At 49.9% G+C, this 27,674-nt stretch overlaps 1 protein-coding gene across 1 annotated transcript in view; it reads left to right on the top strand.

The window, feature by feature from the left end:
* The window catches only part of TLL2 (tolloid like 2), a 119,445-nt gene that overhangs the window by 13,851 nt on the left and 77,920 nt on the right, over positions 1 to 27,674 (top strand). Inside the window, exon 2 of the mRNA XM_054581704.1 lies at positions 14,152 to 14,262. Coding sequence (XP_054437679.1) covers positions 14,152 to 14,262 — 111 coding nt within the window. The remainder of the gene's footprint in view (positions 1 to 14,151; positions 14,263 to 27,674) is intronic.

The following is a 27,674-nucleotide window of genomic DNA, read 5'->3' as shown; positions in this document are numbered from 1 at the left end:
TCTCCTTTGCTCTCCACCTACTATATCTTCCCACTCTCTGCACTACTTAGGGTCTTCAGGGGGCCTTAGTCTTCAGAATGAGTCACACACGGTTGCACTGGTAACTTACAGCTCTGAGAGAGGTCATTTCACAGAGGAAATATTAGGGCTTATGAGGTATGGCTGGGACTGGAACCAGGCATATAAGATGCAAAATTAGAGCCCAAGAAGCTTCTGGCTTTTAGGACCTGAACTACACCCTTCTCTCCATTACTGAGTGGAGGCCATGTGAGCTCAGGCTGTGGGAATGCAGCAGGTGTGAGACAGCAGTGAGTCATATTCTGCAGGAATGGAGCAGTGAAAAGTGTCATCTTAGGCCAAAGTAACCCTTCACTTTACCCGTTACAACCCCATCTTTCTATTTAGCTATGAAAATAATGGAAGGATTTTCTTAGAACAGCCATTTGAGCCAGGGTCCCAGCAGGAAACAGACTTTACCCCAGATGTTTCAGATGAAGAGATCTTAAGGGCCTACTTACAGAGACAGGGTTATGGGAGACTAGCAAGCCCTCTTGTGGCTGAAGGAACAGGGGACCGAGCAGTGTCGTAGGAGTCGGAGCCATGCAGGAGGGGCAGTGGCAGAGGGGTGTGACTGCTGCCAGAGACACAGCACCAAAGCAGGGAGGACATGCCTGCCTCTCTTACTCCTCTCCTGTCGGCCCTGCCAGAGTCTACTCCAGATTGAGCGTAACCAGAAGCCAGGGGGAAGGGGAATGTACAGTCACAGGATCAGCCTTCCTGGGCACAGAGTGGAACAGAGAGTGGACAGTAAGTTAGCCCTGGCCAGGTGGCTTAGTTGGTTGGAGCAAAAAGTTGCGAATTCAATTCCTGGTCAGGGCACATACCTAGGTTGCAGGTTCAATCCCCAGCCAGGGTGTATATGGGAGGCAACTAATCGAATGTTTCTCTCTCATATCAACATTTCTCCTCTCTCTCTCTCTCCCTCCTTCCCCACCTTTCCTTTCTCTGTAAAACCAACAAATATATCTTCAGGTGAGAAGTCAAAAAAATTAAGAGGAATAACTTTAATCATAGCATAGACCTTGCCACAGATACTCATTTACATGGGTGAAAACATTTTTAGTATCTCCACAACATGCACTAGTAAATGGCCAAAGTGTGGCACCTTCGATGCCACTCCTCTTCTGTGCCAATGGCAGACATGGCTAATTCATCGTGGCTCGCTTTCCTATGGGTCCAAGAAGTGCTCACAGAAACGTCACCAATTCAGTGGGACTGGCACATGAGTTGAAACTTATTTGGAGCTATCAAACTTAAGTAGGCTTGCAGGTGTGGCCTACTGCTCATGCCAGTCTGGTGGGTAATCTTTTTTTCTGGGAAGTTATTTGAGTAGGCACTTCTTAAGCCAAGGGAGTCCTGCTTGGAAAGCCAAGCAGTGACATGGCTCTGAAATATACTGGCGCAACCACATTGTGATATAGATGAAGAGTCAAGGGAGGAGGCCCTATCTGCCTTGAGCAAGGTGGCCACCTGCCCAGGCACCAGCCAGGCCCTCTTGGCTCGTCTGTAAAATAGGATGCTGACAGCCAAGATGGAAGGCAGGGTTGGGGGTTCTCTTGGGGTGGAATCAGCTTTCAGAGCTGAGTTGCAAGTCATACCCGCTGTGCATGGCGCTCTCCTAGGTGCTGATTGACCTACAGCTTCTCAGGTTCTGTTCTGTTTCTGGTGTGGCCTCGTAGGCCTGAGTTCAGGCTTCAGGTGGTTTTCAGTAGGAAATCCTTAGCTGGAACAAATAGGCCATGGGTTATGGGTGTTGCCTGCAGGGTGTGGGCCACAGATGGTAAATAGGTCCCAACTCATTTGCCATTCCTATCAATTTGTGCTGGCCCTTTGTGGCACTGTGTTGAGATGGATTTGAAGGCTGTGTCCAGGTTCAGTGGACAGGAAGACCGTGCTCCATTAGTGACATCTGCCCTGGGGGACAAGAGCAGGGGGGCACATGATTTTCTCATATTTGCCATCCGTGCTGTAGGGGAAGAGCCAATGGTTTTAGAGTCAGCAGACATGGCTTCTTGGTGCAATATTTTGAGCAAGTCCTTTATCTTTCTTGGATTTCCGTTTCCTCATATGAAAAATAAGGACATCGCTTAGATGACTTTTAAACTCTCTACATCTTAGAAATCCCATGATTCAAATTAGTTTCTTAAAGTCTTCAAGGTAAAACATGCAACAAATCTGTTTGGTCCAATTAAAATATTTTCAAACTGCGCCCCCCCCCGCCCCCCCGCCAGCCTGCCACAGGCTTGCGTAAGGAAGCTATCTGTCCTGTGTGAAGGCCATTTCCCAGGCTGGAGCAGCTGGAGACCTTGGAGACAGGAGGCCTCCCATACTAAACAGATCCTACTCTTTAATCTCAACCAAAAGATCCAGGAGGCATGATTCACATCTCGCCCCGTTCGTTTCCTCTCCTCTGTCCTCCACCGGCCTGAGCCTCTCCCCTCCTGCTCTGCAAATGCGCCTGAATGCAGAGTTCTGAAATTTAGGTTCATGGTTTCAAAGTTCATGGTCCTGAGAATAAACAAAAAAACTATTGTGGTTGCATAGAGCTGTGGACCCCATTAACACCACCCCATGAATATTTATAGCATGAAACTACAAAAGAACATAGAGGCCATATTGTATTTCCTAGAACTTTCTTTCCATGGGGTCCTTTCTCTGTGGGTCACTTTAATGTAAGCTTTGCTTATTTAGTTGCACACTTTAAGCCGATTAACTTTTTCCTAAAAAAAAAACAAAAAAAAAACCCCTCCCTGTTTGTTTGTACATACACTCCCTGGACAAAGATTCACAGAAAACTGCTTTAAACCTGTTAAATCCCTCTGCTGGAAACTTGAAGTGAACAAAATGTGTCTCTGGGTAGGATTTCCCTGTAGCTCGCCCTGCCTCTGGCCCCTCCGCCCCACCTCGGCCTTTTTCCTGAGAGGAATTCCAATGGTTCGGATGCTCCATATTTAGTTCCTCTAATAATCTCGGCTTATCTCTAGGTGACCCTCTCGTGGAACATTAGCGAGGTCCTTCCTGAGTGGCGTGTTATTGGGGTGGACAAATAGCAGGCCCTGGGTGGGTGCGCTACACTCCGCTAACAGGACTTGTTGGGAAATCAGATGGTGGAGCTGGAGACACCTCAGAGACCATGGACTCCATGGGTCTCCAAACTTCAGTGTCTATGAGTCGCCCGGGCAGGGGGCTGGGCACGAATTTAACATGCATATTTCTGGGCCCTGTTCCCGGAGAGTCTAATTTCATAAATCTGTTTTGGGGCCTGGGGATCTTCATCTCAACGCTCTCCTTAGACGTGTCTAACACAGGTGGTTTGTGGACCATGCATGAGAAACACTGCACTGGTTCCCCCATGGGGTGGGTAAAGAAAAGGCCACTGAAGGGAAAAGCACTTGCCCAGTGTCACACCTGACATCCAAGCCCCCTCCTCCCCAGTAGAGACTATACCTGTGGTTCCACCTTGCTTTTATTGGGGCCTTTTGTGTTCCGGAAGCCGCTCTTCTGTGAACATTTGTGATGAGGTCCATCAGTGGGAAGCTGATTGAAAAATAAAGCACCTGCAAACCCAAGCTCTAAGTGTCGACATGGAAATCAGGAAATGGGCCAACTGGTGGAGGTGAGATGAGGTCAGGTGACTATCTGCTGGACGTCACTTCCACGGGATAGATCCAGGTCTCTGCTCGCTTTGCAGTGAGCCCTGGGGTAGGGCAGGGACTGTGGCCAAGAAGGGTTGGGGAGGCCAGAAGCGTCTCCTCAAGTTCTTGATCTTGATCAATCTCTGGGTGCCGGGAAACAGTATTGCGGGGAGGGCGGGTTCGGTGACAAGGCAGCAGAGTCGAATGGGGTCTCCCTCTGGCTGGCTGGGCTTCTTCCTGGCTTACACCCTCTCCAGCTCTGCAGGCCCCAAGCCAGGGGCCACTTACCCAAGATCCCCTCAGTGTCTCGGGTGGGGAGAGGGGTGCGAAGGACCCTCTTGGCCAATGCCTCCTGGACTCTGTCCCCTCCAAGCACTTCTGCTGGGCTGTCCAGCCTTTGTCAGGCCAGTGGCTCATCTTGTAACAGGGCTCTCCCCCCTGACCATGGGATCGGCCCCACCTTGAATCCCAATTCTAGAAACTGGGTCCAGTGCAAGGCAGTGAACCAAGCTCCAAATTTAGATCCCACAGGTCTGCGTTCCAGCCCTGCCCCCTTCTCGCTGGTTGTAAACTTGAACTAGTTGTTAACTGCCCCCCATGGCTTTCCCCATGGAATGGGGCTAATAGGTTTTCCTCCCCTAGAACTTCAGCAAGGAACGTTCTTTCATTTACTCGTTCCTTTATGAAAATACCCTGAAGGTCCCAGCAACTCCTTGTGACCAGTTCTGCCTTGGGTTCCTTAATGGCCCCAGAATTCTGTTTTCTGTGTCTGGGCCTTTCCTTTGCCCCTGCTCAGCCTCTCAGTTCCTGTGAGTCTCAAGTCCTGCCTTGCCATCACTGTCATCCACGTGGCCAGTCCCCCACTTCAGCCAGGCCCCCCTCACTGAGCCCCTTCTGTTCCAGCGCTGACAGTGCCTCCCGGTTTCTCCCCTCGGGACCTTTGCACGTGCTGTTTCCTTGGCCAGCATGCCCTTCCCCCTTGTTACCCACTTGCCAGACCTCTGCTTATACGCCATCCTCTTCCTCGAGTGTCACGCCGCTGAGAAGCCTGTTCTGAATCCACCCACAGCTGAGTCAGTCATTCCTCCTCACCAAGCTCCTGTCCCTTCCTGAGCAGCATGGGTCACCTGGAGGCAAAGGTGCGTGGCAGCTGGGAGTTAGAATTGAGACGCGGCCTAGAGCAAGTTGCCTGATCTCTGAAAAATGAGCATGATGGTGCGTGTCCCACAGAGCCGCTGCTGTGAGAGTTGGGGGCGCGGGGCAGCCTGGCCTGCGGCTGGTGCACAGCAGCGATCAGCCCCTTTCATTTCGGTGCCTGCGGCCTGAGAGAAGAACGAAAACACCTGATTTGGACGAAGAGAGGCAGCCGTTCCATGATAAATGGGGGTGTGTTGGAGGGGCATGAGCTCCCTGTCCCTAGAGGTGTGTAAGAGGCCACTCAGCCATCAAGTAGTGGGCTGGACCCAATGACCATGAAGGTCCCTTCTAGGCCTAGGAGTCCGTAACTCCTGGAAGATGGCCTAGTAGTGCGGCGGTCCCCAACAGGTGTTCCTCGGGACAGGAGAGGCCGTGGAAAGATCCCAGGGCAACCGCATTGTGCGTTCTCTGTCTTTCCCTTGGCAAGTCATGATGTTTGTTAGGATTGTAAAGGCTCTGAGAAATCCTGCACTAAAGCAAGAGGTTTAACACACATTTCTTATTAACTTCCCAGGCCATGACACTTGGGGAAGAGCTGGGGGAGAGCCCTACTCTGGGAATCAGCGAGCCCCTCTGTTGACTTAAAACACCTGTGAAACCTCTTGCTGCCTGCGTGACCTTGGCCAAGTTGTACCTCCTCTCTGGGCCTTGAGGTTAATAGAAAGAAGGCATTTGGCCTGGTCCCCAGGACAGAGTGCTGTATGCTCCCGCACTGGGGAGAAGATAGGGCGAGGTGCTGTGGGGATGCTGCGATGGGAGCCGCAGCGATGGGCCTTTCCCTGCAAGGCTGGGCCATGACCATCTTCTGCAGCCTTGAGTCAGCCACATGCACACAGAATCAGAGGGGAACATAACAGACCTTGGGAGACTGTGAGGTGCTCTTTGTTGTTCTTACCCGAGTGTGCTGAAGCCAGCTCTTACCTGATTGTCAGAGCTCATTGGACTTACCGCTTCCCAACTCCTTGATCTGTGGCCTTGAAGTCAGCCACGGTGGGAGAGTAGGTTCACCAGGGAAAGCTGCAAACCAAGGCTCTCCCCTCTCCCGGCCCATTGTTAAGGATCGGCGTATTGCTGAATATGTATTATTAGAAAGTGTGTCTAAAATGAGCTCCTTTTATATTTTCAAATAAATAAATTTTTATTGTTCAAATGTATCATATCATAGCTTTAAAATTGGCCCCCTTTAAAGATTGTTATTTATAATGTCTGAAAAGCATTTTTCCCGTGGTATTTCATCATCTCTTCCTGAAATATTTACTAGCCAGAGCTTCATAGCAAAACACTACCACCTGGTCACAGCTCTGTAAACTGCAGGTCGGAGTTCCAGCCGAGTCAGCCAAGGCTGGGCCAGATGGCGTTTTCACTGAGGTGCATTTTAGTTGCCCTCTGTGGCCTGTCCATCCATTCGAGACCTACATTTCTGAGAAGAACGACCCTGCTTACAGCCATAACAGGCATAAAAGAGGTACAGGGAGCCCATGAAACCAGGATCACAGTTGATAGAGGCAAAGTGTCTGGTGCTTTGAGTCAGTGCTTCTCAAACGTTAGTTGTATACAGCCTCCCTGGGGTCTTGTTCACATGTAGCTACTGGTTCAGCAGGCCCGGGGGCCCCCTGTGATTTTGAATTTGTATTAAGCTCCAAGAGGACGTTGATGCTGCTCATCTGTAGATTACACTTCTAGTAGGCAGCGGTCAGTGGTGGAAGAAGAGTTATCCAGGTTGTGGGAATCATAAGAGCTTTCTCTATGGAGGCTGCCCCAAGCCGTGTTTTGCCTTTTGGTAAGAATTCATTAGCTGTGTGTTTTGAATATATAGACTTAGCTCACTCAGTTCTAAATATTGTTCAATCAATTTGTCGATTTAACTTTTAACTTTTTATATTTTTTATTTATTTGAAATTTATTGCGGTATATGGTGTGCATCCTGTTTCGAGGCGCTCTGTTGATGCCCCATGTGGGCAGTCTCAAGGCCTGAGATGAGGGGGTGGTCCCCAGATTCAAGTTAAAAACTATCTGATTCTTTTCTTCTGTCCAGCACCCGCCTGGGCTGCAAATGTACTTGATCCAGTTTTGCATTTCTCTTGCTTTTAAAGTTTTAAATGCCTTCCCAGCTAGCTCCATGGATATTTAAATGTGAAGAAAGGTTGAATTATTTTCATTTTGTAGATAGGGCCACAGTTCTTTTCAATATTAATGACATCTGACTTTTAGAGTTCTCTCATAATTTTGTCTGACTGCGTGATCAAAATGACCAAAGACAATCTACTGGTGACCGCCGCTCCACATTTACTGCGTGGTGCAAATGACTAAACTCTATGGCCCTCAGTTTATGGGACTAAAGATACTTACCTGCTTGGGTCTGTGAGAATTACATGAGGTAATATATGTGAGGTTTTAGCCAATCCCTGGACTTAATACACACCTGAAGAACATTTGCTATTATTATTGTTATTACCACTCTGGAGTTGAATAGTATCCATCCATGAATACAGTTATGCGTTTATTTGTTCAGCCATTCACTTGACAAATATTTTTGGAGCTACCGTCAGGGAATTAGGGTGGAGGAAGGCAGGCACAAGGATGAATAAGACTTCATTCTGCCCTTTCCCTGGTAGGGTAGGGGAGATGGACACATAAATAAGTGATATCAGCAGACTGAGACCAGAGCTGTCACTCAGGTTTGGCCAAAGGACCAAGGGCGTCCGGAATAAATAGGCCTTACTAAGCACCGGAACATCCCAACCACCGAGCAGCCCACATTGGGGCCATGACTTAACTAAGCACCAAAGGCAGCAGCCCCACACTCAGATTGACCTCGTGTGATTAAAAAAGTCGTCCAAAGGATCTGGACACCCGCATGTCCATGCCTCAGCCTCCCGATGAGATGCCCTCTTCCTGGGGCCCCGGGGTGGGGAGCCACGCTGCTCATACGCTTCCCGTTCTCCTCTAGATCAGTGTTCCTCAAAATGGGGCGCAGGAAATGTCTGGTTCAGATTCACTAAAGATGCTTGTTTAAAACCTCAGCTCCCCACCTCTACTGCAGACCTATTGAGTGGCAGGGGAGTGGGGGTATTGGGTTTGAACACTAACGTGTGGGGACCACTGCTGTGAACTCACAAACACTGTGGTATTAACAGGTTAAAATCATAGGAAGGTAAAACATTACCTGGTTAGTGCTCTCATAGGAAAGAAAATATAGCTTCTTTATTTTCTTTAGCTAAATTGAATTTTCTCTAATAAGCACTCAAAGAACATTTGCTACTATTATTGTTATTACGATTCTGGAGCTCAAGAGCATCCAGCCGTCCAGCCATCCCCTCAATAGGCGTCTTACACAGGGTGGAAGAAGGGGCCAAGATTAGATGTATCAAGGTACAAAATTTCAGTATCTTCCTATTTAAATGATGTATTTGGAATAGTTCATAACCTGGAATAAATTTTCAAGTTTTTCTGTTGTCTCCCCTTTTCCCTGCACTTTCCTGGGACGGAGTCTGAGTATGAGGAGTGTGTTGGGGTTGGGAGGGCACGGAGAGTGGAAAGGGAGCTTATGTGACCTCTTGGCAGCCAGGAGAGGGGACTGTCATCTGAGTCCATCCTGGTCCATATTGGGAAGTGGTGGGTCCGTCTGGCCCTTGGGTTCCTGGGCCCGAGAGGTGCCCACTGAGGGACGTCTGGTCATCTCTGTGTTCCAGCGTGCAGTGCTGGTACCTGCTGGTGAACCCGTGCTCTCGAGCATTTGGCTCTGGGTATAAGTCCTACCCTGTGGCCTTTTCACCCTGACCTCAGGTCTCTGCTGGTTCTCTGGCCCCCTCAGCACCTCGGCATCCCCCCTGGGCATGTGGGGGTACCTGGAGCCCTAGCACGCCAGCCTGGGAACACCCTCGGGGCCTTATCTCTGGACATCGCCCTCTGCCCCCACTGTCTGGTTCCCCTGTGTGCGGCAGGTGAGGCAGCTCCTTGCAGACATGCTGCCTCCCTCAGCTGGGCTCGGGGAGTTGGCTCAGACCCTGACGTGCCCGGGTGCCCTCACACCACAGCTCCTCCCCTGTCCTCTAACAGGAGGGCTTCCTTCTACTTCCCCATCTGTCTGAGGGGGGGGACCCCGCCCCCTGGCCGCCAGGTCATAGCCATTCACCTTTCTTCCTTCTCTTGGGCCACAATGCCAGATGGACTGAAAATTCACCAGTTTAATGTTTTCAGATAGTCCCATCGTTTCCAGAGGAAGAAGACATGGTTAGTGGGCCGATGGTTGGGAAGTACTTTAACCTTGCTTTGGGCATTGAACTTACATAAATAGAATTTGGAATTCATTCTCCTTTCATTAATTTATCGATAAATATTACCTGATCATATTCTAGATGCCAGACACTGTTCTGGGCCCTAGAGTTACACTAGTGAACAAAGATGACGAAAATCTTTGCCCACATCAACAGGCCTTCTAGTAGTGTCTTGGGACCTCATTTTGTGGTGGCCTCCCAGCCAGGGCAGCCATTCAACTTGACTTTTGTGAGCAATACGTTTTCGCCCTTGTTTTGAGAGTAACATGGTGACTGTCTCCCACAGGGTTCAGCGCTAAAGGCCTGTCCTCATTCCCTGACATGACCTCAGTCTGTTGGACAGAGCGACCGTCCCTGCAGGATCACGTACACTCCTTTCTGCTCGGGGTGTAAATAACCCTTAAAGAAGGGCTGAGCTCTGCCAGTTCTCACATTGCACCCTGGCACGGACAGACCAGGGCAAAGGCAGTCCTCTGTGGCCTCCAGCACTTCCTCAGGCATTTACTCAACAAATATTTCCTGTCCTTCTTCAGTGTGCCATGTGCTGGGGCAGGACAGTAATAGGCCAGGTAGATGCAGTGCTTGCCTTCATAAACTGCAAAGATAGAAGTTAACCTTGGATATTAATTATCTTCCATTGTGATGATACCACAGAGACCTTGGAGTAGAATGGCTGGTTTCTTAGAGCCTCAGGGCTCAGGATGGCTCAGGTGTGACAGAAGTTCCCGTGGACCCTCTGAAAGCCCCTCTGAAACCTCTGAAACAAGGGACCCGCCAGGCCATCCAGGAGACACCAGAAAAGAACTGTCTTTCAATAGACGGGAGACAAGTAGGTTTTCTCTGGTGGAGAGGGGGCTGTTTCAGAAATGGGTTTTCTCCCTAACCCCACGGATGCAGCCTTCGAGACCCCTACAGTGCAGGCGGAGCCCGCCATCACAGGGTGTGAGCCTGCCCAGAGGGAGGCTCTGGTGGCACCTCTGCCATCGCTTAGGCTGCAGACAGAGCCCTTTGTGCGTGCTTGGCTCAAGAAATGCTTCTTCCTTCCTGCCCTCTTTCCTTCCGTAGCTGGCCATTTACTGTGCCTTTTTCCCAGAGGAGGAGCCATAAAGCCACAGTAGACATTGAGTTGACATGAAGTTGTGACCTCGTGGAAATCCCAGGATGACACCACCTGGGTGTGTCACTCCAAGCAGGCTCCTGGGCTTTCTTGAATTTCCCTACAGTGCGTTGGTTGAGATCCTTGGAGGAATTTGTCAGGAAGAGCACGTTGTGGCAGGAGTCTGGGGTGCTGGCTCCCCTCCCTCGCCTCAGCCTTCTTCAGAATGTCCAAAGCCAGTTTCTATCCCCTTTAGTATCGTTTTCTCCCCCGCCTCCTAGATGCATGTGCTAAACTCTGCTCTGGTAGTTCAGACCGGCTCAGGAGGAGCATTATCTGGGACCTGAGCCTTGGCTCTGCTAAATTACTTGCTAATTGGCATGGGACAAATCACTCAGCCTCCCTACACAATATACTGCTATCTATGCAATGGGGTAGGGGTGGGACTCTAGATGACAGCCTGATTCTGGGGGGGGGGACCTCTATCCTTGGGCACCTGTCACTCTGGTTCGAAGCCCGAAGCTCTGACGCTGGGGAGCTCCCAGGGCCCAGGGCAGTGCTGAGGGATCATTTTATGGGAGGTATCGTCTCCAGGTGACGGCAGGCAGCCTTCTTGGACTGTGTCCTTGAGAGATACCCACAGGACCTATCATTGGATCCTGAGGCAGGATCTGTGGGACAGAAGGGCGGAGTGTGGGAGCCTCCGGAGCCACAGGTTAGGAGACTAAATTGGATGTGGGAGGGTGCTCTCTGGGTCCTGAGATGGGATGGAGTCCAGTGGCAGGCCATGTGGTCTCTTCCCGTGAGTGCTCCTTAAGGAGGGCAGGCCAGCGCCCTCCTCTGGCTGCTGTGCGTAAGGGCTGCCTTGGGTTGGGTGCTACATAAGTCAGTGAGCCCCACGGGAATCATAAGAGTCAGAACGTCTCTGGGCTCCCTGCACAGCACCGTTACCGTAGGCCGCTGTCAAGCATCTCCACGTCTGGAAGAAGCCGCGCAGCTGAATGGTGCCAGGTGCCAGCCTCGTGCTAATAAGCACTTACTCGTATTATTGCACTTGATGCTCACAGTACCTTTGTGAGGAAGATATTTATTGTTTATTCCCATTTGAAGGAAGAGGGAACTGAGGCACAGAGAGGTTAAGTTTCATTGTCCAAGTGAACACGGGCACAACTTAAGCCCCGGCGTGTGTAATCCAGTACTTCACCACGAAGCATACACAGCATCTTACGTGACAACTTCCCTTGGGGTGTATTAAATGGATTTCCTGTATGAAATATGTGTGTATATAACTGGACCCTGTCCCTGAGGCACTTAGAATCTGGCAGAATTTGGGAAGCGAAGGAAGGCAGCTTGGGGGACTGGAAAGAGCCCCGGCTGGGGACTCCGCCTCTGCCACTTGCTGGCTCTGTGACCTGAGCAAGTCATTCCCTTCTCTGAGTCTCAGTTTCTTCATCTGTAAAACAGGAATGAGAAAAGTAAAAGAAGCGATGCGGATGGGAAAGCCATGATTAATTGTATAGTGTTGCAGAAAACATTGTCCCTCCCATACCTGCCGCTTTGTGTTGTCCTCTTCCCCGCCCTGGCATTAGTGGCGTCAGGACACACTTATTAGGTGAATATATGGACGCTGTTTAACCCCATTGTTTGGTTGATATTGTCTGATAGAGATTGTTTGTCCTAACGAAAGGCAGAGAAAAGAAGAAGTGTTTCAGGGCCGGGAGGGAGAGCTTCACGGGGGAGATGGGAGCCCTCCCATCTCCTGTCTCCATATGATCCAGAAGTTCTGGTGATGGCGACGGTGGTGGAGCTGAGCCGAGCGTCACAGGGGCAGGGTCCCCTGGATGCAGAGAGAGTAGAGTAGGGGGAGACAGGGGCCAAGAGGAACCTAGTGAAGATGAGAGTGGCGCCACCGTTCACTGAATGCTTACTGTGGGTCAGGCCCTGTCCCAAATGTTTCACCCACTTACCTTGTTTAATTCTCACCAGTTCTGCAAGGCAGGCACTTCTGTTTCCAGATGGAGAAACTGAGGCTCAGAGAGATCAAGTGATTTGCCCAAGGTCATGCAGCTACTAAATGGCAACAATGGGATTCAAACTGGGGATATCTCTGGCTAAAAAGCACATGCTTGTAATCAACTTACCTCCCCCTGGTGAACAATGCAAAGCTTGCAGGCAGGAAGAGCCTGCAAGGGGATAATTAGCGCGGGACTCCTGCCCTTTGAGGTCACAGGGACCCCTGAGGGCTGGGCACCAAATGACTCAACAGCAGGTGGAGATGAGGGGCGCTGAGCAAGCCCTTGGGGCGGTGCAAAGGGGTTTCTCAGCAGCCCCTTGACTTAGGAAGCGGCTGCTGAAGAGAAGTCCCATGCCGCTTTGCCCCGACCTCTGTCACGCCCTGGTTTTCAAACTGGTGTGTGCAGGAGCACCGGCCACTTACCAAGGGGCGCACTTTTCAGAGTTTAAGGGAATGAAGTTCCAGATGCCTAAGCTTCTGTATAAAATTCTGGAATAAAAATAATCTATTAAATTGCTGGAGGATGCCCTGGTCCTGGTGGCCCTTCCCCCATGTCACGGAAGAGAGGCCCTCCTGTCGCCCATGCTGAATCCCACTGAGCACATCACCCTGGGTGTGTTGAAACCCTCTGAGCACCAAAGGGAAAATGAGAAACAGTTGGTTACAGAACAACAATTCAGTTACTCAGAAAAATTGAAGTAGGGTAAGTTAATGACAGTGATTCTTTTAAGTGTAATTGGAATTTTATCAGACTGTTTTATCATACTGTTTTAATTACTATAGCTTTGTAATATAATCTGCAATCAGTGCATGTGATGCCTGCATGCCCAATTCTTTTTAAAAACCTTATCTTTCTTATAGTACCTTTTCAAACACAGCTAATGGTGACTAAGGCATTCAATTAACATTCTGGCTTCCAGTCTCTTCACTTAAAGCCATAAGCTCATTTAGTTCATCATCTACCTTCCAAGTTAATTCAGGTAGTATTGTAGTATTACCAAAGACTTTATCAGTGCATAATATAGGTCACCTTCTTCTAGCCTTTAGTAAAAGTATCCTTGACACCCACCGGGTGGCCCAAAGACAATGTATTTATGCTACAGTGGTATACCACTTTTGATAGCAATTTCTGTATTAGTCAGGAGGTTATGCCCCAGTCACAAATAGCCCCAACTCGCAGACACTTATAATAAATAACAGTTTTTATTTTCCTCATTCATGCTACATATCTGTCCTAATCAGCCATCTCACTGCTTCACATCATCTCTACTGCAGAACCCAGCGGGGCAGAGTCATCCCCATCTGGGACATTGCTTGTCCTCTGGAAAGGGGCGAAGAGGACCTGGAGATTCATGCACTGGCTCTTAAAGCTTCTCCCCGTGCTTACTTAGTCAGAGCAGGAAAGTGGCTCGTCCTGACCTCAGTGGGGCAGGGAAATATGACCTTCCCCCAGGGAAGGACAGCAAAGGTTATAAACAGGAGTGTCATTTATTACATTATGATTTTTCATTTATATTCTGAGGATTCTCAAAAAGAGAGAAACAGCTGGTTTTATTGTAGTGGTTTTGCCCAGAGCGGCCTATAGCTGGAGAAAGACAGGGTGACCTTTCAAAGACAGGGCAACCTTTAAAATACCTTACAGACCTAGGCCTTTGATCTTTATGACGGTTGGCCCCAGCCCTGTAGCTTTAATGCACAGAATTATCATCTTTGTTTCCTTTTTCTCTACCAGCCCTATGTGAGTTGACATTTGATTGGATGGGCTGTCTTTTCTAGAGTTTGCTACTCAGCACCCAGTGCCCTCTGGGGCATTAGTAAAGCCATTTCTTGACCTCCAGGTTAAATTGGTCCATTTTTGTTTTTTCTTCCCAGCTGTCTTTTGGGGAGACATTGCCCTAGATGAAGAAGACCTGAAGTTATTTCATATCGACAAGACACAAGACTGGATCAAGCAGTCAGTGGCAGAAACGGGGCATCACACAGGCAAGTATGGCATCCCCCCCGCGCCGGCCCCAGATGGAGGGGCCGGGGGCTCCAGCAGGGGTAGACGTGGACCACGAGTCATCGGAGTGTGCCCTGTCAGTCCCGTGCCCGCCTGTCTATGGAAAACCAGAGGCTGTGGAGCTGGAGCCTCCAAGTGCGCTGATCCTTCTAAGAAAATCTTGTTTGCCTGTTTACCTGCGGGTTTAGGTTTGACCTCAGCGGGTTCAGACTTGAGCTTGGCAAGGTTCTCAGTGCTCTGGACTCGGGGTGCAGCACTTCCCACCTGGAGAGGGTTCTGGATGGGATGCATTGAGGGCATGTCTGACAATGATGCTCATCACGATTAGCACTGGCGATGTTTGCTTTTGGGGTGTCCTGCACTTGTCTGGCTAACAGCCCAGGTGAAAGTCCCCTGGGGCCAGGAAACACGGGCGGGCCTTCCCGCTTTGATTACTATTGCCCACTCTCCTTCCTTGCCTCCCGCCCCGGGGTGAAGAGTAATGGGACTGACTCTCTGAGTGCTCCCCACCTCCCTGCCCATGGAGCTCGGACACCCCAGCGCTGGGGAATGGCCTTCTCAGGCGCAGCCTGTGGGGCTGAGTTGTGGGGCTGACAATGGCTGGTTATTTGGTGACTAAAGCTCACGTGCGCCTGATGGTACACTGTCTCTGCTGCCTGAAACCCTCCTTCCACCCTCTTTTCCTTTCTCTCAGGGCTTTTAAAATTTTTTTTGTGGTAAGAATATCATGTGAGATTTACCCTCTTGGCAAATTTTTAAGTGTACGAAAAGTATTAGAAACTGCAGACCCAGCGTGCTACAGCAGACCTCCAGGACTTACTCCTCTCATGTAACTGAAGCTTTATACCCTTTTCTTGAGCACCTACTGTGGGCCAAGTGCAGTGCTGGAGAAAAAGGAGTAAGGTGTGACCTCTGCTTTCAAAGCGACCTTTCACACCAGGCAGGCAGAGTGGAGACCTGGACAAGTTCTCTAACATCTAGAAGGGTCAGTTTACCTGTATCTGTAAAGTGGACAGGAAACTGACACTCACTCCCTAAGGGGTTGGTAGGGTCAACTCCAAGGGTGGTGGTGCCTGGCACATCACACATTCTCGGGCAGTGGCAGACATTGTCGCCGCCGCGCTCCCAGCCTAGTGGAGCGAGGGGAAAATGTAAACACATAAGCTGTGATTCCACCTGGCAAGTGCTGCGATGAACCAAGAGCAGCGGGAAGGCAGGGGAGTGAGTGGAGGAGCCAACCTAGGTGAGCCAAGAAAGGCATCATGGGAATGGGCACTCTTGGATTGCGTCTTGGAGGATAAGTAGGGATTCCTTTGGTGCACAATCAAGAAAAGGCATTTCAGGCAGAGGGGAAGCTACGTGTAAAGTCAGAGTGTGAATGGGCTGTCTTTATTCGGGGAGCGGAGGAGAGGCATGGTCCTGGAGGGTGGCTCTTTGGAGGGAGTTGTGGTAGAGACATGTACCTGGAAAGGCTGGCTGGGGTAGACGGTGAAGGGGCCTGTTGGAGGGGTAGGTGGGAATGTGCCTGTAGTGGGGGTAACTCCCAGGAAGATCGATGCCTATTAAGTTAATGAGCCAGGGCTCTCCCCTGTGGGCTGGAAGGGTCCTGCCTAAGGCCTCTGAACTGGGGTGTGGTGTGACCTGCTCAGCTTTTGCTTGAGGTGACTCTGGTGTAGTCCTCTCTCCCACTGCTCTCCACAGCCGCCTGCTGCCCTGAGAATGCTCCTGGGTCCTGGCTGGCAGTTCGGGCTGTCTCACCACGCTGCTTGCTTGGGACGAGGGTGGGGGAGGGTTGTCGGGTAACCCCTACCCCGCCGCTGATGCACTTGGTGGCATCCAGCATATTCCTCATGCCTTGGGTGCCTTGCAAGGCTCTGAGATTCCACTAAAGCTGATTCACCAATTCTTCATTCCAACATTTCCTGGCACAAAAGGCCCTGAATCTGTTATGCACTTGGGAGGGAAGAGAAGAATATACTGTATTCAGGTTTTTGGGTGTGGTCTTCATTCATTCATTGAAATCTCTACTGAGTACTTGGTGCCAGGTCTTGTGTTAAATCCTGAGAAGGTATAAAATGAGGTCTTTCTTCTCAAGGATTCACCAACTAGGGGAGGAAATAGGTGCAGAAACCAAAAACAGTGCTGAAACCAAAAAGAGGCGGTGCGGGGGAGGGGCCCCACGAAGCGCAGGGGCAGGGGGCGCCCAGGACTGGGGCCGTTACTCAGGCAGCGAGGGCCAGGCAGGCTTCCCAGAGAAGCGGGTGCTGGGGAGGATGAGGGGTTTGCCAGGCTAGGGACTGAGGAGTCAGAGCACAGAGAAGGACATTCCAGACAGAGTGGGGGCTCCTTCGTGGGGCAGGAGGGGGATGCCGGGACATGGGACAGCAGGTCACCATTGAGGAGGTTATGTGGCCTCCTTCTTGTCCAGTGGCTGGTTCCCTCTTTCTTTGGAGGGGGGGTGGTGGGAATGTAGCCAGAGTAGGGGGGCTACTTTCATGGCCCAAGAGGATCGAGAGCAGCTCCAGGGACAAGGCCAAGTCCTGGGCTCCAGCTGGGCTCGCCGCAGGGTGGGCGGGATGGGGAAGAGCACGAGGACAAAGGTTGTCGCGAGGTCAGGGCAACCCCACTAACAGTGGCTGGGAGGAGGGAGGACCAGTTAGGCACTTTGGAGCTTATTTTTGGTGTCTGTTTCTGTGACTATCATTTCTTAGGATTTTGGGCACCTCTTATGTATGGTTTGAAAAGTTTACCCAAATTGTAAGTGGGATTCAAGAAACCAAATTAGTTTTTTACACCAATATACACAACCTTAATTGAACTCTAACAAAGGAAGCATCTTTTCCTAACTCCACTCCGCCAGCGAGTCCCAGACCTACCCAGCTTCTTGCCAGAGGCCGAGAGACATTAATCTGATTGTAATCTTTTGGGTCTTGGTCTTTCTGGCTTGGGGACCCGCTGCACACTCTCTGGACCAGCACAGCAGTCAGTTGACACCCATCCAGCATGACAGAATGCTCAGGGTTGCCCCTGTCCGCGATCCTTGTGCTGCCCTTGGGACCTGCCATGGTACAGCATAGGGGCGCAGGCTTGGCAAACGTGACGTACCCCAGAGAGGGGCCAGGGGTGGTACCAGCTATATTCCCAGCTGCTGGGGAGCTCCCTGTGCGGAAGACTGCCCGAGGACGCCGCAGTGAAGGGAGGCCTCGCAACCCTGCCTTCATCTCCTTCGTAGCACTACCCCAGCGCCCAGGTGGCCAGCTTTCTGTCTAAGGACTTGAGAACCTGTCTTCCCTTTTCTTCTCCCCTGTGAGCTGAAAGAGAGCAGAGTCTGTAAGCTCTGGACCCCCCAGAGGTGGCCCAGTTCCTTGTACTTGAAAGCCCTGGCCAATGTTGGTGGAGAAGGGAGAAGGAGCAGGTAGACGGAGACTTGGCAGACCCTGGAGCCCTCTCCCTGTGAAGATGCTCCAACAGGGCTTTACTTCCAGAAGGAACACTGGTCACAGTCACAGGCTTTTGGGTCAGACCAGCTGGGCTTGAATCCTTGAGCTGGGCTGCAGTTTCTTCATCTGTCAAATGGGAATAGTAATGTTCTGAGGACAAAAAGAATATGTGTGAAAGGCTTAGTAGAGTGGCACATAATAAATGCTCAATAATATCAACTCTGCCCTTATTAAATATCCTCCTCCTCATTATTATTAGTAGTAGTAATAGTAGTAGTAGTAGTATTTGCAGGAAGACCCCTGACCTGGGAGGGTTTAAGGTTAAGTGGAGAATGGGAACATTGGTGGCTTGGGCCTGAGGCCTTTGAGACATGTACCTACCTGGTGTTCCTTCCTTCCCAAGTTTGATATTATTTATTTTCCCAGTGTGTCTTTCTGGCAAGGCAGTTTTCGTCCTGATTACTTTTCTCTGAGGGCCATGAGTACTTCGCATCTATCTAGAATAGTTATTTTATCTTCAGAGTGGGAGTATTTTTATTGTTTTTGCTGATTGAACTAATACTGCCAGTTGTTATAAAAAAAAAAATCCAGCAGTTTAAAATTGTAGAAAGTAAAAAGCCCCTATTTTCCTAGCCCCAGGGATCCCCGTTATTATGTGTTTGCTGTATTCCTTCCAGCCTTATTGCCTTTGGGCAATGTGCATACAGATATTTTTAAAATATAAAAGGGATTTTTTTATTGTGTAACCTGCATCTTTCACCTAACACACCTGATGGACATCTTGTGCAGTATATTGGGGTGTATTGCATCTAATGTACAACTCAAACTAATCCCTTACAGATGGGCATGAAGGTTGCTTCCCTTTTTTTCCGCAATGTTTTTTTTCTATTAGAAACATTACTACTGTGAACAATGCTGTGCATAAAATCTTTAAACATTTGCTTTGATTTAAAATAAAGTAAAAAGGAAACACAAGTTTATCCCCACTTTCTAATTCCAAATGTTTGAAAGGCTGTGCTGTGGGTACAGGTTATCTCATTTCCAAGCCTGAGTAGGCCCCGCTATTGGCGGGGGTGGGGAGGCAGCTCAAAGGTGAATCCTTGGAGGGGGATGGGCTCTGTGCAGCGCCAGAGAACTCCTTCCCCTGGTTCCTCCTGTGAACTTGGAGCTGCTTTCCTGGCTGCAGAGTGAAATGATGTCATTGGCTTCATTTCCTAGAAGTGCCCAACATCCCAAACTCAGTGGCAGAACCCAGGCTTCCCATCTCCCAGCCCGTGTGCCCTCCCCTGCACCAGTCTGGCTGCCATGCTGCCAGTTAGGAAGGATGGAGAAAAACAGAGGAGCGTGTACGCATTCCTTTGCCATCATGGAGAGTAGGCTGGGCTCTTTCTGGGCCAAGGGGTGAGCAAAGACCTTGTACCTGGGTTGGTTTAAGAGCCTACCCAGGGTGCTCACTGGGCACAAAAAAGGCACTGAGGGCGCTGGGACCCCCAGGAGGGAGCACTCTCATGGTTCGCTTTGGGCCCCGGGCTCCTGGATTAGTTCTGATCAGTCTCCCTGCCTCCAGTCTCTTTCCCCACCCTGCTTCCAGGCGATCTTCCTTCCTGGCCCCGACCTTGCAGCTACTGTTCTAGATTGAAGAGTGTCCCCTGCCCCCCCACTACCCAAAATTCATGCCCGTCTGGAACCATGTGGCCTTGTTTGGAAATAGAGGGAGGAGAGCACGTGAAGAGGGAGGCAGCGGTCGGAGTGACGCCGCTGCAAGCCAAGGGACACCAGGGACTGGTGGCCGCCGCCGCGGCCCAGAAGAGGCAAGGACGCATTCTTCCATAGAGCCTTCAGGGGCAGCATGGCCTTGCCGACACCTCGATTTCAGACTTGCAGCCTCCGGAACTGTGAGAGAACAGATTTCTGTTGTTTTAAACCATGCACTTTGTGGTAATTTGTTCAGGCAGGCCAGGAAACAAATACAGGCATGCTCCTAAAACCCTTCCATGGCTCCCGGTCACTTCTCACAAACATTCCTTAGTCTGATGCCCAAGGCCCTCCACGCTTTGTCCACAACCTACAGTTCCAGCTCCCTTCTCTCTCCTCATCCAGTCAAACACAGTGACACTCTGTATAAGCCCCAAATGACCTTCCTTCCAGCCTCTGTTCCACCTTTGCCCTCTGCTCCGAGTCCCCATTCTGCAGAAAAAGAAATGAAGGCCCAGAGAAAGCCAGTGATTCATTCAGGGCCCTCCAGCTGCTATGTGTAGGACACACCTGCCGGCTTGGGGTTTGCCTAGGTTGACACTGCTGTTAAAAGTTAGCCTCATTTTGTGCTTGGAATTTCCCCAGTTTTCAGACAGGCCTGTTGCCCTGCCTGGGAGACACAGGAGTATGGAGCAGCAGTGGTTTGGATGTGTGTCGGGGCAAGGAGGCAAGAGCACATTCTCGAGGGAACATCCTCTGTGCATTTTATTTGCAGTGAGAAGAATGGAATTCTGGGCAGGCATGGGCCAAGCTGCTCTATGAATGGGGCCCTTGAATTAACATTGCAGTTTCCTAAAGCTGCTAATCGGATTAGCTGTGTAGTGAAGGAAGTACTTAGCGGGACACACACACCCTCTTGCATCCTCTTCACATGCACACACACCCTCTTGCATCCTCTTCGATGGTGCAGGTCCTTACCCCACACTGCTGAGTCCTGAGACCTCTCCTCTAACCACACAAGATGTGGAGGAAAGGCCTCTGCGGTTGATGTTTGGGACTTTCTGTATGGTCATTTCTTCCCTAAATAGTCCAGGAAGACCACGTTGAACACTGCCATCTTTGCAAATGTCTACAAACCTGGAGAGGAAATTTCATCCTGAATGGATCTGGTTTCTTGACCTTTGGAACAAGGACCCTGAAAGGGGAAATGGTGTTAATTACTTATTGGCTCTGATGGAAGCTGAAGTTTCTCACCGTCTATTCTGAGCCGCTGGGTCATGTCCATCTCTATTAAAGAAACCAACCTTGCTTTAAATCCTTGTCTCCTAAACTCCTGCCATCTGGGTTGGGTGTCCACACAAGCCCAACACTTTGGGCATCCAAGTTCAAAATAATACATTATGGGGAGAGAGTCATAGATACAAGTTTGGATAACTTGCCTCCCCCTCTGGGCCTCTTCTCTGAATGATGAGGCGCCTTCCATCTGGCAGACCCTTTTGGCTCCTAGGGTTCCTTTTCCTATGCTGGCCATGACTTGGAGTGGCACGTGTTACCTTCACTTGGTCTTAGAGCTCCTGCCTGAATACAGGGCTGCATGAAACCACACCCTCATCTCTTTCAAGCCAGTCCGAACTCTGGATTTGAGCTCTGGTGTTTCAGGTTAGGAAAAAAAAGGGAAGCAAACACCATAGAGCTTTGAGGGGTTAAATTTGGACACAAAAAGCTAATGCATCCCCATGCAATATGCACATGTACTACATGGGTTCCTGGGCTCTGCCTTTTGAGGTTTGAGGGTCTAAAAAAGACCCAGTATGTCTCTGCTCTCAACACATTATTTTAAAATTAAATTTATTGGGGTGACATGGGTTAATAAAATTATATAGGTTTTAAGTGTACAGTTCTATGATACATCATCTGTATATTGCATTGTGTGCCCACCACCCAAAGTCAAATCTTCCACCATGTATTTGACCCCCTTTACCCTTAACTGTCCCCCCTTAACTCCCTTCCTTCTGGTAACCACCACACTATTGCCTGTGTCTATGAGTTATTGTTTGTTTTTCTTTTTGTTCATTTGTTGCTTTCAGTGTTATATCCCACATGAGTGAAATCATATGGTTCTTGATTTTTTTCTGTGTGACTTATTTCCCTTAGCGTGATACTCTCAAGATCCATCCATGTTGTTGCACATGGCAGTGTTTTATCTTTTCTTATGGCTAAGTAGTAGCACCACATCCTCTTTAGCCTATCATCTATCGAAGGACACTTTGGTGGTTTCCATGTCTTGGCCACTGTCCTTTTTACAAGATGTCACAGGGAGCCACCGCTGCCCCCATTCTTACCTGAACACTTATCAGTTAGGAGCACTCCCACCCCCAACAAAGAAAATTGAAGAAAAGATGAAGCCATGTCTGCAAATCTTAGGGAATGCCTGGAGGAGAGGCTGGAAACTACAGTCTGTCAATGGGACCGCTGAAAACAGTCTTACCCAAGAGCCCAGCCTGATGCTGGAACAACAGAGGGAACGCCAACACCAAACAAGGACAAATCACAGCCGTTGACTGTCAGGTGGACACAGCAAGGCACACACTGAATGGCCACCTGAGATGACAGAGGTCAGGAAAAGGCGCAGCCTCATCAGTACGTGGAACTCATCCTTGTCTTTGACCATCACCTCTCAAAGGTTGGGGTGGGGAGACCAAGTCTTCACAGCTCAAAGGGCAGGGTTAGTGGTGATGCCAGCAGCTGTTTCTAGAAGCAATAGAGTGTAGAAGCCAAAAGCAGGCCTTTGACAATAGACACAGTTAAGTCCAAGAGTTGGAAACACATTTTTAGCTTTGAGGCTCTTGCGTGGGATTGTTTTCAGCAGCCCCATCCACAGACTGTAGTTTTTCAGCCCCTCCTTCCATGGAGACATTCCCTAAACAGGTGGTTCTCTGTGCCATCTTGTGACAATGCCCCAAGCTTATGAATGAATGCCAGGTTAAACTCTTGCTGGGCAGCTGCTTCGGTTGAAGTCTGTCTCTCTCATCATGCAATGCCAAGGGAACTTGAGTGGCCTCTGCTGCTGGGGCCACTGGTTTGGAAAGCTGGAGATGGACAAGAGGCTGTCAGGGAGCAATCTTTCTCATCTCTTCCACTGTCTTCTCAAGAGCTTCGGAGAAGGGGGTGCCCAGAGAATAAGGTCTTAGTGACTTTTTTTCTATTAAATTTATAGTACTTGACATTTTGTGGTTCACAGGCCCCTTTGGGGGTCTGATGAGTATTTTGAGCACTTCTCTGAGAAAAAGGCACACACATACACACAAAATTTTGCTTTCAAATTTGAAGGCATTGAACTGCTCCATGGATCCTAAGTTATGAAACTCTGGTCCACACTTTCCCTTTCCTGTCTGTTTCCACACTGCGGGAGATGTGCTTCCCGGACTGGGTAGAAATGCAGGGTGGTGGGCGTGGCTGTTGGAGTCAGGCAGGCCTGGGTTTGCCTCTCTGGCTCTGCCTTGATTAGCTGTGGGACTTACAGTGACTCATTCCTGATTTATGAAGTGAGATGTTAACACCTGTCTTGCAGGGGATGTTGAAAAAGTGTGACAGGTAAAGCACTTATCCCAGAGCCTGACACGTGGTAGGCACTCTATAAATAATAGCCACTGTGGCTGTCCCTGGGCCAGCTCTTCTGTGAGTTCTCTCTGGCCCACCTCTATGTCCTCGACTCCACACTCTCTAAATGCCTTGGGATTCTTTTCCTTTGCAGTGCTCGGCCAGCACCCCCTCGGGGGTCTCTAGAGCTGGGCCTGCAACCACGTGATCTGATCAGATCCTTGGATTTAGACTCCACCAGCACATGGGAAGTCCCTATCGAGCCCCAATGTGAAGACTTTCCTAGTCCTCCTGAGTCAAACTCCGGGTCACAAAGCTGGCTAAACAGAGATCTGAAAAATAGATTCAATGATAGTTCTTCAGTAGCAATAACAAAAAGAAAAATAGTATCTACCGTGTGGTGTGTTGCATCTTCATACATCAGCTCTGTGTGGTAGGTGCTGTTAGTATCTGTAGAGGTGAAAGCTAATGTTTAGAGGCATATAACCTGTCTTTGGTCACACAACCAATTATTGGCAGAGCCAAGATTAGGACTTAACTGTGTCTAACGTCAAAGGCCTGCTTTTAGGCTCTGCACTCCACTGCTTCTAGAAGCAGCTGCTGGCATCACTGCTAACCCTGTCCCCCTGAACTGTGAAGACTTGGTCTCCCCACCCCAACCTTTGAGAGGTGATGGTCAAAGACAAGGATGAGTTCCACGTACTGATGAGGCTGGACCTCCTCCTGGCCTCTGTCATCTCAGGTGGCCATTCAGTGTGTGCCTTGCTGTGTCCACCTGACAGTCAATGGCTGTGACTTGTCCTTGCTTGGTCTTGGTCCTCTCTCTGTAATTCCGGCATCAGACTGGGCACATGAATGTTGCCAGACAAACACTTGGGAATTGTGGATGGGAGCATAAGCCTCAGAAGTGCATGGTGGCCTCCTCACTTCCCAGCTCTTCTGTGTCCCCAAGAAGCCAGCTGGGATTAGGACAGTTTGTCTGAATGTGTGATGCCTCAGACCCCAGCTTGGAGTGGGTTCTGGCAACGAACGAACGGCTCATGCTCAGGCTAGGCAAGCCCAGATCACCTTGTAGGGAGTGTCTAAAAAAGTGTGTCCTTTTGCCACGTGGTCAATAGCTTACTGTTACTGGGCCCTTTATATAGATCCCCAGATGGAAATGTGGTCCTTAGGTCTTTCCCATTTTTCCAAGCCAGAGAGGGAGTGGCGGCATTCCTGCTCAGTCCTCCAGGGCTCCCTTCACCCCATCTCTTAAAAGACCTATGGAGGGGCCCCCCAGCTCGGTTTTACCCCTGCCCCACCCATGTTGCCTTGGTTCCCAGAGTTTAGAACTTGATCTCATGCTGAGCTCTGACTCGGGACCACCCTGCACTCTCCCCTTGTGTCTACCCCACAGGTCTGCTGACCCCTCTGACACCAACTTTGTGATTAGAGTCCCTTTCCCCCCCTCTTTCCTTCCTTCAAGTAACAGATGCTAACTGGGGACGTTTCCTGTGCTCAGCACCAAGGATACAGCAGTATCCAGGTTTCCTCCTCCAATAAGGAGATGGAGTTTTAATGACGGCAGGGATTGTGGTCATGCTTTGGGAATACCAGAGGAACGGGGCAGGCTAGAGGGACGTGGCCTGGGATCAAAGGCCCCACTGGCTGGGGGGACCAGCAACCTTCCAGAGGAGGTATGGACCAGAAGGTGGAACTCAGTCCTGGAGGGAAGTCCCCAACTGACAGCCGTCATCCAGGCAGGGGTTGGTGTTGGGGGCCAGCCCGGGGCACAGGGCCTGATGGAAGGCAGCGCAGGGCCGTGAGGAGGCAGTAATGTTCACGTGAGGGCAGAGACCCTGGCAAAGAGCACCAGAGAGGCCTTTCCTAGAACTCACAGAGAGTTCCACCTCTGCGTTAGGAGCTCAGAAGAGCAGGCATGGACCCCTGGTTCTCCTGGGAAATGGGTATGAGAGAGGACAACCTGCCAGAAAGTTGGCCTGGGAGAATGAGGTAGGGACAGGGGTTAGCAATTGAGCAGAATCCCACAGATCAAAATCAGGGCGAAAGATGAGCCGCTGAAACCCTCAAGTGTTGCTCCCAAACATCTTATATCCCCCCAGCCGAGGACAGGGCTGGCTGAGCCCACAGCAGCAGTTGGCAGCTGGGACAGGAGGGAGAAGGCCTGGCAGTCATTCCGCCCATAAAGTTTTCAATTTAGTCAGATGATTTGAGATGATAAAGAGGCATCTGATAAACTGCACATCTGTTCCTTGGGAAGGAAAAAAGAATGCAACATAAGGATTCTATCATCTCGTTCCCTGCGGCCTCATTCAGAGGCTGACTTATACCTTGGATTGAAGCCAGAGTTCACTGTGAACTTGAAGTGTTGGGGGAAAAAAATTCACCTTTTGGTTGATTTTTATTTTGACTACATTGATCAGAATTTGGAGAAACTGGGCCGGGAATCCACTTGGAGCCACAGCGGGGGTCAGAGCCAGGTGGGGAAGGGGCGGTGACCACCCATGGCCATCCATCTGTCCAGGGAACCCTTATCTCAGACCTCCTCCTGGGCCATGTTCTGGGATTCTGAGTCAAAATTGGGAGATCAACTTGAGAGACCAGGACAAGCAAGAGCTTAGGACCTGACATTCTAGACAAGTTTCTTTCAGTTTCAAGATACAGAATCCCACCATAATAGCTCAAGTAAGATAATTTATTGAAGAATATATTCCCATGGCCATGTAAGACAGAAGCAGAAGAGCTGGCCTCTTAGGGATTGGACTAGAAATTGGAGAGAAAGGAACAAGGATGCCTTCTCGGGCCACAAAGTGTCTCATTTTTGCTTTTGCCTCTCCTTTTTGCACCTGATCCATCATGGCCTCCAAGCCCAAGTCTATATCATGATCCCTCAGCTTGAGGGACCCCACTGAATGCCTATGGTACCTACTAATGTCAGGGTACCATGGAAGTCCTCAGAGAGGAAGGGATCTCCAAGGAAAGAAATATAAAGTAACCTGATCAGAGGGCTGACAACAGAGCTACCACGAGGTAGGAGGAGGAATCAAAGTGGTAATGGGAGCAGGTGATGGGTCCGTGTCTTTGGGTCCAGAGAAGAATGAGTGCTGGAGCGGCCTCTGGTTTGCAGAGGTGAGGGGTTAGCGAACTGACCTCCGTCCGCTGCATGCGTGGAGGTGAGGAGGCAGCTTCCTTTTGGGAGAACCTGGTCTTGGGGCCAAGCCTGGTACTGTCATACCCACTTTGTCATTTACATTATTTTCATGGGAAAACATGTTGAGTTCCCATCAGCCATCTGAATACGTGGAATGTGGGGACACAGCCTCCTGAGAGCTGGGCACGGGCACGACTGAGGACCCGCTCTTCACCTCTCCGTTTTGGCCAGTGGAAAGATCTGATTCTGTTTTTGCTCTCCTTTAACTGTGTGTGTTTTTGTGTGTGTTCATTGAATGATATTCTGTTTTCTGTTCTTAATTTAAATAGTAGTTGATTTCTAAAGCAGAATGAAGTGAAATAAACCACACTTAAAGTCTTTTTATTTAGGCAGCCCTCCAATCAATTGTTCTAGCGGTAGTGACCTAGATATAAGAAATATTTCCCACCCTGACTAAAGGGAACTGGTGGTGGATCTTTTTTTTGACAAAATAAAGGATGATGTATTCAGCAAGTAATCGCCCCCTAAAATTTTTGAACTTAGCATTTGGAGTTTTCTTAAACCTATGCACCTTTGCTCTGTACTTTTTGGCCCCTTTTAGAAGTGTGTATCTTCTTACATTTGGGAATTGACCTTTGTTTCAAATGCATTTACTACTCAAGTATTTTCTTATTGAGCACAATAATGAACCAAATCATTTTTGGACAAAACTAGTGCCACAGCCCTTCAGAGTTACCCCCGTATGGCAGACCTTGGCCATGTCACTTTACCCTGTGGGACCTCAGTTTCCTTGTCTCTAAAATGGAGGGTTGGACTCCAAGCTTCCTGAGGGTCAGGAATGAATCTCTCTGTTCTTTTGTGAAAGATAATCCATGAGAGGATGGGGACTCACTGTGCAGGGTCTGCTGCAAGCGTGTCTGATTGGACCGCAGCTGTGTCTTTGGCTCCTCCTTCATCGAGCCTTGTGGACCTTTAGAACAGTCTGCTCAAATTGCACCTAACCCGAGACCTTCCAGAGACCCTCCAGTGGGCTCCCATAGGTGTTGGCCGAAATGTGGCTGTGTCCTCCCTTTGTCCTGTCTTAGCAAACAACAACAAACAACACTGGGCAGGAGAGAGGACCTTAACAAAGGTCAGCCTGCCTCCCACAGCAGAGCCACGTGAGGGATGGAGTCACCACACACCAGTGACAAGTGAGCTGGATTGGGAAAGCCAGAGACACAGCTTGAGGGGCGGTAGGCAGCCCTGCTGGTGTGAGTTTGGGATGAGCCCCCGACCCCCGGCCCCATCATACTAACCTGTGGCTGATGTATGGGACAGTCACATGTCTTCTGGGGCCGTTTACACAACATCCTTAGGTTGTTATTTCTGTGGTTTCCAAGGAAGACCAGAGAGACAAGGCGATGATGGTGGTCGAGTTGCCAGTGGAATCTCGTGCTGTGTTCTGGTCACCTGATTTCTCTCCGGTGTCCTTCAGTAAGCCTGCATGCCTAGAACGGTGCGAGAA

This window comes from Pteronotus mesoamericanus, unplaced genomic scaffold, assembly GCF_021234165.1.
Source record: "Pteronotus mesoamericanus isolate MK-2021 breed Mesoamerican mustached bat unplaced genomic scaffold, CSHL_Meso_final contig_657, whole genome shotgun sequence".
NCBI classification, from domain to species: Eukaryota; Metazoa; Chordata; class Mammalia; order Chiroptera; family Mormoopidae; genus Pteronotus; species Pteronotus mesoamericanus.
Note: the sequence above shows the minus strand (reverse complement) of the source record. Positions and strands in the feature narration are given on the sequence as shown.